At 43.0% G+C, this 13,445-nt stretch overlaps 1 protein-coding gene across 4 annotated transcripts in view; it reads right to left on the bottom strand.

Annotated features, from left to right (window-relative positions):
* snx14 (sorting nexin 14) overlaps nucleotides 1-13,445 on the bottom strand; it is a 138,819-nt gene that overhangs the window by 84,334 nt on the left and 41,040 nt on the right. For 2 of the 4 annotated variants that reach the window (XM_059986585.1, XM_059986586.1), the window contains exons 10-13: nucleotides 11,897-11,941; nucleotides 6,714-6,770; nucleotides 3,313-3,393; nucleotides 205-319 (exon numbers count right to left, since the gene is read on the bottom strand). In XM_059986585.1, the coding sequence (XP_059842568.1) occupies nucleotides 205-319; nucleotides 3,313-3,393; nucleotides 6,714-6,770; nucleotides 11,897-11,941 (298 nt within the window). The remainder of the gene's footprint in view (nucleotides 1-204; nucleotides 320-3,312; nucleotides 3,394-6,713; nucleotides 6,771-11,896; nucleotides 11,942-13,445) is intronic. The other 2 variants (XM_059986588.1, XM_059986587.1) reach the window with 1 other exon arrangement.

Raw genomic sequence — 13,445 nt, forward strand, 5'->3', positions numbered from 1 at the left:
TTTGTCACCGATGCACCATGTCTCATCAGCACAGGGTGCGTATAACTGTTGTGCGTGTAGTGTTTCCTCAGTAGTCGACAGAAGGCAGGAGACGTGTGCACAGAACATTGCAAATTGCTAAGTCTCACAGGTCAGGCGGACAAGAAGCATCAACCTTCATGGTACTTCCCACAGACAAGCATTTCCCACATTGCTTAATCTTACCCACAGCCAGACAGAACTGCAGGACATGCACTGCACCCTCCTGCTTTAATAAGTTCATGAACCCGAAGAGCAGATCCTGCTGATTTCTTATTTCCTTCAGCTCAAGTTTAAGGGCCTAGGGAAATTTAAAAACATATGCTCAGTATTTCATTTACAGCATGACGAAGCAGTTAAACAAGTACAATATAAAATCAATTTTAAACACATTTGAAATGCTTGAAATATTGCAAAATATTGAAATTTGTGTGAGTAGCTTCATCTTCACAGTCATGAAATTTTTTTATATTATTAAATACATCGAAGTTTTCAGGTAAATGCATTATCATGCAAAAGATGTTGGGAATGGCGAGGGTGGAGCGCCGTGGGAGGGGTGTGGTACAAGTGACAGAGAAGGAGTGCCAGGGGTGGGGTTGGTTTGAGTTCAGACACACCTAGCCCTGAGACACTAGGCAAGGTCATTTGTTTCCAAACAGTTGATTTATTGATCATAACAGAATGTACCTCAGGTGCTTCCCTCTCCCTTCCACTTTTCCCAACCACGATTCTCCTCTCCCTGCCCCCTGCCCACTCTCATTCCACAATAGGGACCCATATCAGAATCAGGTTTATCATCCCTCACATAAGTCATGAAATTTGCTTTTCTTTTTGCAGTACAATGCAATACATAGAAGTCTCAGGCACCCTAGCTATATACGTGTGCCCAAGACTGCACAGTATGGATTGTCACCGCATACTACCCTGAGATTCATTTTCATGCTGGAGTTCACTGAAGAACAAAGAAATATAACAGAGTCAGTGAAAAACTGCACACAAACAGGCTGACAAACAATCAACATATCACAGAATTCACACTGGCAGTTTGGGCTCGTCACCGTGCTGTATCTCTAAATAACAGAAATAATAGTCAAGGGAGATATTTCACTGGAGGCCATTCATAAAAAGTTCACTAGGGTGATCTGAAGAACGGCAGGATTATCCCTGAAAGAAAACTGGGAATTTGCTCACTGGATTTAGTAGGCTGAAAGGTCATCTTACTGAAGCAATAAATGTTGAGGAGATTTCCTCTCATGGGTGAGCCCAGAACTAGGCAGCATGGTGGCAGAATATCAGAACACCCACTTAAGAGAGGAAGAATTTCTTCTAGCGAGCTAGAAGCCATTGGAAACTCCTTGCCACACAGGGCTTTGGTCGCAACATCCTTGGATACACTTAAGACCAAAAAAAAACAGGGTTACAGGGAAATGTCAGGAAAAAATTCAGCCAGGCATGTGACAAGAGACACACAGTAGGCTGGTCTAGAGAGTTAGGGAATAAGGGATCCATGGTAGTCTGGAAAACAGGATCCAAAATTGATCTGGTAGTAAGTTGATTTGGGGTAGGGATGGAGGGTTGTATCTCTGAGTAGAAGTATGTAACAGTGATGTAGCACAGGGGTTGTCATTTGTTGTTTAATAAAAAAAACTTGAGTGGGAATGTCTGTGATCCAATAGATTTGCCAAAGATACAAACCACTGGTGGAGTAGAAGACAGCAAAGATGGTTGCGAAAGGATACAGAAGAATACAGATCAACTGAAAAACTGGGGGCAGCAGTGGCAGAGAGAATTTAATCATGACAACAGGCAAAGCGTTTTGAGTCATCTACATGTACATAAATGACAGGGATCTTAGGGTGCAAGTTCATGGTGAAACAGGTAGATAGGGTAGTTAAGGCACATGGCTTGTGTTAGGACATCATGTTGCAGGTGGTTTGCCCACACTTGGAATGCCATGTGTAGCTCTGATCAACATACTACAGAAAGGATTGGCAGCACTCAGACGAGAGCATAAGAGATTCACCAGGAGGTTGCCTGAAATGGAAGGTTTTAGTTACAAGGAGAGGTTGGATGGGTTGACTACGCTCACAGCAGCATAGGAGGAGTGACCGCAGGGGGTTATAAAATTGGGAGGGAACAAGGTAAATAAACACAGTCTTTTGTTCAAAGGGTAGTGTAATTTTAAATTGGAGGATACAGGGTTAAGGTGAGAGGAAAAATATTCAAAGGAGTTCTGAAGCACAAGTTTTTCCACAGAAGGTGGTGAGTATATGGAATTAGTTGCCAGAGGTGGTGATAGAGGCAGGTATTTAAAACGTAATTGGACAGGCACAGCAATAAGAAGTGTTCCAAACACAGGAAATGGAATTAGATCAGACAGGTGTCCTAGTCAGCACATTTGTATTGGACCTCTTTCCATGCTGCACGACTATGCCTCAGGGTGAAGCGTCAGATCGCCCTTTTGGATAGTGCAGCAGACATGAGGGAGGGATGGCAACACACACAAAAAATGCTGGTGGAACGCAGCAGGCCAGGCAGCATCTATAGGAAGAAGTACAGTCGACGTTTCGGACCGAGACCTTTCGTCAGGGAGGGATGGCCTTCCTCTGGTCTCAGTTTAATGGCTGTATTGCAACAAAAAATGTAGTCATTGTTGAGATTTGGGAAGATTGTCCAGTTATGATGTAGTGCAGTCAAACATTATTAATTCAACCCTTTCCCAGGCAACACGGCAATAACATGTGGTGAGACCAAACACCAAACAGTAAAATAATACCTCAACAACTATCCAAACAAAGCATGCCAATTATGTTCAGGAATTCCTGTGTTACAGCAGATTATGTACAGAAGAATTCTGCAGCTTAAATGTAGCATCCTGGGATCTTTGCAACCAAACCATTCACACCAGGGAGGTCCAACGATCAGTCCCCTCCTGATGTGAGCCAGCTGACTCTGAATGCACCCTCGACGGAGAAGTAGAATGAAAGGCAGCAGGGAAAATCAGGTCCCAATTGCTAAGATTTATGTTAGGAGGTATATTCTCGTGTCTTGAGATGCTCATTAAACTTAAACAAAATATCTTCAGCAGAACGGGGCTGAGTAGAAAACTATACATTCTTTAATGTCACAATTTCCTTGAGTGTTTTGTTTAAAACATCCATGGTTACAAATATTATTCAAGTGTGACCAGTACATAAGTGGCATGCCAGTAGAAATGCAAGATGAGAACTACTGCAAAACGTAGTTGATTACAAACCACAACACAATGATCAAAAGAAAGGTTTTACATCTCACCGACTGGGTTTTATTTCTGCCAACAGCATATCTCTGCAGGAAGGGGACCAAGGGAGAGGGAGGCTCAGTTGCTGGCTCCGGCTAACAACAGAAATGTTATATCAAATTAGCAAAAAAATTTTAGACGGAGTTTTATATTTAAAACATTTTCATCAAGATCAATAAAGGCATGCCATACAATGACATGTTAGCTTAAACATTCAAAGCACAAAATTTGACACGCAGTACAGCACTAGCTCCTATTCCATCTAACAATGATCTACAGCATAGAGGGGTCGGGTCCGTCACTGCAATATGATAGGAACAGGTCTGTCACTTGATAACGTTGGGCTACAGTCCTGGACAGAATGGACCTGGCACCGTATAACAGAGGGCTACAGTTGTCAAGTCAAGTTTATTGTCATTTCAACGATAAACTGCTGGTACAGCACATAGTAAAAACGAAACAACATTCCTCCAGGACCCTGGTGCTACAAGAAACAACACAAAACTACACTGGACTATGTGAGACAGCACGAGCCTACACTAGACTACGTAAAATAACATAAAAGCTACACTAGACTATAGACCTACACAGGACTACATAAAGTGCACAAAACATGCAGGGCAGTACAATAATTAATAAACAAGACAACAGGCACAGTAGAGGACAAATTACAATATAATAATAAATGATGTAGATGTCAGTCTAGACTGTGGGTACAGGTGACCCCCGCTTTTCGAAAGTTCGCTTTACGACAACTCGCTGTTACAAAAGATCTACATTAGTACCTGTTTTCACTAACCAAAGAGGATTTTCACTTTTACGAAAAAAAAGACGCCCGCTTTATATATGTGTTTAACCTGAGAAAGACTACAATGACCGTGAAGCCTTGTGTGGGCAGTTGTTTGCGCATGCGTGTACGTGCGTAAGTATCTGCATACGTACACGTGTACATGCCGATTATTTTTCCTCCAAATTGATTTTGACTCGCTGTCTTCCCGAGATTGATAAGTGAAACTATACTGTACCTACAATATTTCTACTTTATATAGGGTGTATTTATCATATCATTCCTGCTTTTACTATACGTTAGTGTTATTTTAGGTTTTATGTGTTATTTGTTTTAATTTGGTAGGTTTATTTTGGGTCTGGGAATGCTCAAAAATTTTTCCCATATAAATTAATGGTAATTGCTTCTTCACTTTACGACATTTTGGTTTACAAATGGTTTCATAGGAACGCTCTACCTTTGGATTGCGGGGGAAACCTGTATTGAAGAGTCTGATGGCTTGGGGGAAGAAACTATTGCACAGTCTGGTCGTGAGAGCCCAAATGCTTCGGTACCTTTTACCAGATGGCAGGAGGGAAACAAGTTTGTACGAGGGGTGTGTGGGGTCCTTCACAATACTGTTAGCTTTGCGGATGCAGCGTGTGGTGAAAATGGCTGTAATAGCAGGAAGAGAGACCCCAGTGATCTTTTCAGCTGACCTCACTATCCGCTGCAGGGTTTTGCAATCCGAGACGGTGCAATTCCCAAACCTCAGGAAGCTCTCGATACATCCTCTGTAGAATGTGGTGAGGATGGGAGGGTGGGAGATGGACTTTCCTCAGCCTTCGCAGCAAGTAGAGACACTGCTGGGCTTTCTTGGCTATGGAGCTGGTGTTGAGGGACCAGGTGAGATTCTCCGCCAGGTGAACACCAAGAAATTTGGTGCTCTTAACGAGCGGACATCGGTCACTCTATTACAATGGGTCACACTGGCAGAGGAGCAAAGTTTGTCAGTGTTTGATACTAGGGTTCAGTACTAGAGGGGACAGTCTGTCACTACCACACCTGGACAGACAGGACAGGAGAGACTGGACTGGTAGGGACAGGTCTGACTCTTATCATACTAGGACTAGAACACAGAAATCTACAGCACATTACAGGCCCTTCAGCCCACGATGTTGTGCCGACCATGTAACCTACTCTAGAAATTGCATAGAATTGCCCTCTATTTTTCTAAGCTCCATGTACCTACAGTGGCATGAAAAAGTTTGGGCACCCCTGGTCAAAATTTCTGTTACTGTGAATAGTTAAGTGAGTAGAAGATTAACTGATTTCCAAAAGTATTAAAGTTAAAGATGAAACATTCTTTTCAACATTTTAAGCAAGATTAGTGTATTTTTTGTACTATTTTAGAGTGGGGGGAAAAAGGAAAGGAGCACCATGCAAAATTTTGGGCACCCCAAGAGATTTGAGCTCTCAGATAACTTTTACCCAAGGTCTCAGACCTTAATTAGCTTGTTAGGGCTATGGCTTGTTCACAGTCATCGTTAGGAAAGGCCAGGTTATGCAAATTTCAACATTTTATAAATACCCTGACTCCACAAACCTTGTCCCAACAATCAGCAGCCATGGGCTCCTCTAAGCAGCTCCTAGCACTCTGGAAATTAAAATAATTGATGCCCACAAAGCAGGAGAAGGCTATAACAAGATAGCAAAGCATTTTCAAGTAACCGTTTCCTCAGTTTGTAATATAATTAATAAATGGCAGTTAACACGAACGGTGGAGGTCAAGTTGAGGTCTGGAAGACCAAGAAAACTTTCCAAGAGAACTGCTCGTAGGATTGCTAGAGAGAAAAATCAAAACCCCCGTTTGACTGCAAAAGACCTTCAGGAAGATTTAGCAGACTCTGGCATGGCGGTGCACTGTTCTACTGTGCACTGACCCCTGCACAAATATGACCTTCATGGAAGAGTCATCAGAAGAAAACCTTTCCTGTGTCCTCACCACAAAATACAGCAACAGAAGTTTGGAAAGGAACATCTAAACAAGCCTGATGCATTTTGGAAACAAGTCCTGTGTACTGATGAAGTTAAAATAGAACTTCTAGGCCGCCATGAGCAAAGGTATGTTTGGAGAAAAAAGGGTGCAGAATTTCATGAAAAGAACACCTCTCCAACTGTTAAGCACGGGAGTGGATCGATCATGCTTTGGGCTTGTGTTGCAGCCAGTGGCATGGGGAACATTTCACTGAGGGAAGATGAATTCAATTAAATACCAGCAAATTCTGGAAGCAAACATCACACCGTCTGTAAAAAAAAAAGTTGAAGATGAAACGAGGATGGCTTCTACAACAGGATAATGATCCTAAACATACCTCAAAATCCACAATGGATTACCTCAAGAGGCGCAAACTGAAGGTTTTGCCATGGCCTGCACAGTCCCCTGACCAAAACATCATCGAAAATCTGTGGACAGACCTCAAAAGAGCAGTGCATGCAAGATCGCCCAAGAATCTCACAGAACTAGAAGCCTTTTGCAAGGAAGAATGGGCAAAAATCCCCCAAACAAGAATTGCAAGACTCTTAGCTGGCTACAGAAAGCGTTTACAAGCTGTGATACTTGCCAAAGGGGGTGTTCTAATTACTGACCGTGCAGGGTGTCCGAACTTTTGCATCAGGCCCTTTTCCCTTTTTGTTATTTTGAAACTGTAAAAGATGGAAATAAAAAAGTAATCTTGCTTAAAATACTAAAGAAATGTGTCATCTTTAACTTTATGCCCTTTAGAAATCAGGTCATCTTTTACTCGCTTAGTTATTCACAGTAACAGAAATTTTGACTAGGGGTGCCCAAAATTTTGCACGCCACTGTATTGAAGAGTCTCTTAGAAGGCTATTTTATCAGCCTCCACCACTGTCTCCAGCAGTGCATTCCATGCACCCACCATTCTCTGTGAGAAAAACTTAACACTCTCCCTTGTACCTACTTCCAAGCACCTTAAAACTATACCCCCTCATGTTGGCCATTTCAACCTGGGTGAAAACTTCTGGCTATCTGCACGATCAACGCCTCTCATCATCTTATACACCTCCATCAGGTCACCTCTCATCCTCCATCACTCCAAGGAGAAAAGGCCAAGTTCACTCAACCTACTCTTATAAGGCATTCTCTCCAATCCAGGCAACATCCTTGTAAATCTCGTCCACACTCTCTCTATAGTATCCATGTCCTTCCTGTAGTGGGGTGTGCACAGTACTCCAAGTGGGGTCTGACTAAGGTCTTATATAGCTGCAACATTACCTCACTGCTCTTGAACTCAATCCCACAGCTGATGAATGCCATCACACCATACACCTTCTTAACAACACTGTCAACCTGCGCAGCAGCTTTGAGTGTCCTATGGACATGGACCCCAAGATCCCAGTGATACTCCACACTGCCAAGAATCTTACCATTAATACTATATTCTGTATCCAAATTTGACCTACCAAAATGAACCACTTCACACTTATCTATGTTGAACTCCAACTGCCACCTCGCAGTCCAGTTCTGCATCCTATGGATGTCCTTTGAAAACCCTCTAGTCTATCCACAACACCCCCAATCTTTGTGTCATCAGCAAACTTACTAACCCACACTTGTACTTCTTCATTCGGGTCATTTATAAAAGTCATGAAGAGGAAAGGTCCCAGAACAGATCCTTGTGGAACACCGACCTCCATGAGGTACCGGTGCGGACAGATCCGTTGCTATGTAACATTGGAGCACCATACTGACTGGGACAGGTTTGTCACTCTATATCACTCATGCACGGTACTTGCACATACAGGCCTGTCATTGCCTTTACAATTTCAGAAGGTTTTTCACAGGTTGGTTCATTCATAGTGGGCTGACTATCACTCTGCACCCTCTTATACCTTACTCTTGATTGAGACAGTTTCTGGTCCCCAGGACTCAAGAAAAATCTACAGCAGATATGCAAGTGGTCAGACTAAGGAGAAGTTAGTAAAGTATCAGCATCCCAACCAGAGAGATTGAGTTGAGAGCTTTCTGTGAGACAGATGTAAGCAGCTACTTTATAGAAAAACACCTGCTTTATTTTCCCTAGAATAGCTTGGAAAAAATAATATAATTGACATGCATTGTTAATGGTTTCGATTGTAACTCTGGCCCCCTGTTACATACTGGTCTCAACAACATTTTCAAAATCCCAACAGGAATCAGCTCCCAAAAGGCGACTTTCCTTTTGTTATTAAGACAAACTACAACTTCACTTGTCACAAGAAAGCTTTGAAAAAGTAGGTCTCGGGGGTACTTGTGAATTGTATTTTACAGGAATTTAGGAGGCAAGATTGACTAATAGTTGAATGGCTAATTAACAGCAGCAAATAAAAAGGTAGAGTGAAGTAGAGTGGCCATTGCCAGTATGGGCCAATGTAGGAGTGGGAGCTGAGGCTATGGGGGGGAGGCTGAGCAAGTGGCCCAGGTGTTTGGAAAGAGAGTGGATCTTTAAAAAGGCTTCAGTGAGGGCGCACAGGTAAGGAAAGAAGGTTGAATTTTACTATTGATCCTTAGTACTTGATTCAGTGTAGGTAAGATGGTAGTCAGGGCTGTAGAATACTCCTCCTTCACACTGTGGGAAGTCAGGGAACCTCAGTATCTCCCTGATGACACCACCTGTAGGGAGTATACCCAGCTGCAGCTCCTGACAGACCAGGTCAAGGAACTGGAGATGCAGCTGAATGTCCTCAGGATATCTAACGAATGAGGAGTGCATTTTTAGTACAGAGAACATGACAGCAGTGTTTAGAGATGGCCTTCTTGGTGTGTTGTCCAGTAAGGCCAGATTGATAGAACTTAAAAAGAAGAGAGTCACCCTAGTGGGGCTGTATAATGGACACCACCCCCCCCCCAGGTATTCAGCAAGAGCAGGTGTGTAGAAAACTTGCTATTAGTTTTAAGAATAAGAGGGGTTGTATTAATGGCAGATTTTATTCCCTACACTGACTAGACTACCCAGAGTGTTAAGGGTCTGGATGGGGTGGAAATGTACCCAGGAAAGTTTCATAAGTCAATGTATAGAGGGCCCTGCTTGGGAGTTACAATACTGGACCTCCTTTAGGGGAATGAGGCAGTGCAGCCAGCTAAAGTGACAGTCAGCGAGCACTTTGGTTCTAGTGACTATAATTCTTAGTTTTAAGACAGCAATGGAATAGGCCAGGTCCAGTTCACCGGAGCAGGACCAGTTTTGGGGGTATTAGCAAGAATCTAACAGAGGTTGATTGGATCATCCTGTATGAAGGGAAAGGGACAATAGCAAGTGGAAGCTTTCAACACTGTAAATACCAAGAAACCAAAAGCAGCATGTTCCTGTTAGGGTGGAGGGTACACCTGGCAAGTTTTGGGAAGTTTTGTTGATGAGAAATCTAGAGGTTCTGACCAAGAAAAAGGAAGAATACATTGGGTTGAGGAAGTCGAGGAGAGAGAATCCTTTGATCACAAAATGATTATAAATATTCAAGAGGGAAATCAGGAGGGCAAAGAGGGAGCATGAGACTGATCTGGCAGGTAAGACTAAGGAAAGTTATCTCTGTTTACAGAGGAGAAGGTAATGATTGCTCAGAATAAGTGAAACAAGTGGAGATGTTTTGGAGGACATTCATATTACCAGGGAGAAGGTACTTGCAGCCATTAAGGCAAACAGATTCCCGGGGTCTGATGGAGTTCATCCAGACTGTGGGATGCTAAAGAATTGGAGACATTTTCTTAATTGTTAGCCACAGATGAAGTTCCCAAAGACTGGGAAATGGCTAATGTTGTTCTGTTTAAGGGTAGCAAGGACAAGCCAGGGAACTGCAGGCTAGTCAGCCTGACATCTGTGGTGAAGTTGCTGAAGGGAATTGAGCAGTAGGATTGACCACCATTTGAGGGAAACTTTTTCCAGTGTGGAGAGTATATAGAATGAGCTGCCAGGGAAAGGTACAATAGTGTCATTTAAGAAATACATGGAGGGGCTGAGTTTAAAGGGATACAAGCTGGATGCAGGAAATTTGGACTAGCTGGGTGGGCACCATAATTAATGTGAGCTGATTGGGCCAAAAGGCCTTTAACTGTACTGCTGTGCTCTGACTCAATTACTGTGACTACTGACCTGTGGCATTGTCCTCTCACATCATGAAGACCCTGGAGAGACTTGTTCTAGAGCAGCTCTGGCCTATGGTTAGGCCACACTTAGACCCCCTCCAGTTTGCCTACCAGCCCTGACTAGGAGTTGAGGATGCCATCGTCTACCTGCTGAACGGTGTCTACACCCACCTGGACAAGCCGGCGAGCACTGTGAGGGTCATGTTTTTTTACTTCTCCAGTGCGTTCAACACCATCCGCCCCGCTCTGCTGGGTGAGAAGCCGACAGTGATGCAGGTGGATGCTTCCCTGGTGTCATGGATTATTGATTACCTGACTGGCAGACCACAGTACGTGTGCTTGCAACACTGTGTGTCAGACAGAGTGGTCAGTAGCACTGGGGCTCCACAGGGGACTGTCCTGTCTCCCTTTCTCTTCACCATCTACACCTCGGACTTCAACTACAACACAGGGTCTTGCCATCTTCAGAAGTTTTCTGATGACTCTGCCATAGTTGGACGCATCAGCAAGGGAGATGAGGCTGAGTACAGGGCTACGGTGGGAAACTTTGTCACATGGTGCGAGCAGAATCATCTGCAGCTTAATGTGAAAAAGACTAAGGAGCTGGTGGTGGACCTGAGGAGGGCTAAGGCACCGGTGACCCCTGCTTCCATCTAAGGGGTCAGTGTGGACATGGTGAAGGATTACAAATACCTGAATATACGAAAGGACAATAAACTAGACTGGTCAAAGAACACTGAGGCTGTCTACAAGAAGGGTCAGAGCCGTCTCTACTTCCTGAGGAGAATGAGGTCCTTTAATATCTGCCGGACGATGCTGAGGATGTTCTACAAGTCTGTGGTGGCCAGTGCTATCATGTTTGCTGTTGTGTGCTGGGGCAGCAGGCTGAGGGTAGCAGACACCAACAGAATCAACAAACTCATTCGTAAGGCCGGTGATGTTGTAGGGGTGGAACTGGACTCTCTGGCGGTGGTGTCTGAAAAGAGGATGCTGTCCAAGTTGCATGCCATCTTGGACAATGACTCCCATCCACTCCATAATGTACTGGTTAGGCACAGGAGTACATTCAGCCAGAGACTCATTCCACCGAGATGTAACACTGAGCGTAATAGGAAGTCATTCCTGCCTGTGGCCATCAAACTTTACAACTCCTCCCTCGGAGTGTCAGACACCCTGAGCCAATAGGCTGGTCCTGGACTTATTTCTACAGGGCATGATTAAGTTATTATTATTTAATTATTTATGGTTTATATTGCTATATTTCTTCACTATTCTTGGTTGGTGTGGCTGTAACGAAACCCAATTTCCCTCGGGATCAATAAAGTATGTCTGTCTGTGTCACATCAGCTCCAGCAGTTAATGGCAACAAGACAGTTGGTAATTTATAATGTCTCTTTGAAAACAGAATCTCTGACAGACTTGAGCTTGGAACTGCCATTTCATACTGGTTCTCATCATGAGGAAGCTAGATTTATTCCTGCCTTTTTTAAACAAATGCAGCAAGGTGACACTTTGAAGCTCACACACTGGCAATTAGCTTTGTCTTTGTAGCAGCTTCTCAAATGATAGGAGTATAACCTCAACCATTTGGATGGCTGATAGTACTTGAAAATAGCTGAATACTAAAGGACACATAAAAATTAGGTCAGACTTTCTTTGGAAGAATGTATTTTAAATCAGTAATACTCACAGGACTGTTGTCTATGAAAATCAGCAATAAATGGTTCACAGTGTCCTAACAAATGGAAAACATGAACATTATAGATGCATAACAATCAATAAATCTTCAGCTTATTATAATAATGAATGTGACAGACCAAACTTTAAATTTAATTAGATATTTCATGAAAAACAGTGTTAAATGGCTTAAGGTCAAGTCATCAGCAATCATCAAGTGCAAAGATCTCAACAAAGTGAATAATGGAAGTGCAAATATGGACAAATTGTGTGTTTGAGTATGAGAAAGCAGAATAAAAGCTTAAATACAGAAATATGATTGTAGAAGTATTCAACCATAAACAAGTTTCAGGGGATCCCTACCTATAAGCTGGTTCAATTGGATTCTCATTAATGGGAAGATATAGATGCTAGAAATCTGAAATAAAAACATTCAGGCCAGGCATCACCATGACCAATCTGAAATATTTCTATTTTTATCTTATTTAAGAGATATAACGTAGAACAGCTCCAACATCCAGCAACCCATCTATTTAACCCCAGCCTAATTACAGGACAATTTACAAAGACCAATTAACCAACTCATGAGAACAGCTTTGGAACGTGGGAGGAAAGCAGAGCACCCGGAGGAAACCCACGCGTTCATGGGGAGGACGTACAAACTCCTTACAGGCAGCGTTGGAGTTAAACTCTGAACCCTGCACCCCAAGATGCTTTTAGCATCATGACATCTTATCCCTCTCCAATCACCTCATGATTTCACACCTTCTATCATTTCATCTCTTCTGTCCAGACTTTCCATTTTGTTCTTTCCTCCTCATCACCCTTTCCCTCCATGTGTTGTTGTTCAAAAGCCAAGTCCAACCTTCCAACTCTGATGCAAGGTTCTTGACTTAGGTCATTCCACTGATACTGCCAGACCCGCTCAGTATTTCTAAATCTCCAGCCTCCATTCTGATATTTTGAATGACTGGGGCGCAGTGTCAAGAGGTGGAAGATGTGCTGGAGAAAAGAGGCCTTTTGAGTTCTAGTACAAGGGAGATCTGTTGAAATTCAGGCAGCATAGGGGAGCACTAAAGATATCAAAGAATGAAGGGGATTAGCAAGAGCATGATGACACACTGGTACCCAGTTCTGAAACCTGACAATATCAGATCAAAGACAAAGACTTAGTAACAGATATACTCTTTATCACAAGACTGTAATGTATGCAATCCACTAAGTAATCACCTCTTGATAAAAGAAAACATGAGATGACTGCAGCCATGTTTGTTAAAAGCATTTGTTTGGGAGCAAAGTGGTGCTTTTCCCTTTACAAATCCATTTTACTTGCTCTGTGAGCGTGGTATAGATGGAAGGGGAAGGAAACAATTCAATGGAAATGAGATGTTGGAGAGGTAGAGGAATTGTCCCACTTCATCAAAGAAAGCAACTGCAGAGAAAAAACATAAACCACTTTAATATATTCCAGCACCACGAAGTCCAAGTGGAAGAAGTGAGCACCTGGTGCTGATGGGCCTATGAAAGGCAAACACAAATCCATGCTCACACAGTACCTTACT

Source organism: Hypanus sabinus, chromosome 12 (genome assembly GCF_030144855.1).
Source record: "Hypanus sabinus isolate sHypSab1 chromosome 12, sHypSab1.hap1, whole genome shotgun sequence".
NCBI classification, from domain to species: domain Eukaryota; kingdom Metazoa; phylum Chordata; class Chondrichthyes; order Myliobatiformes; family Dasyatidae; genus Hypanus; species Hypanus sabinus.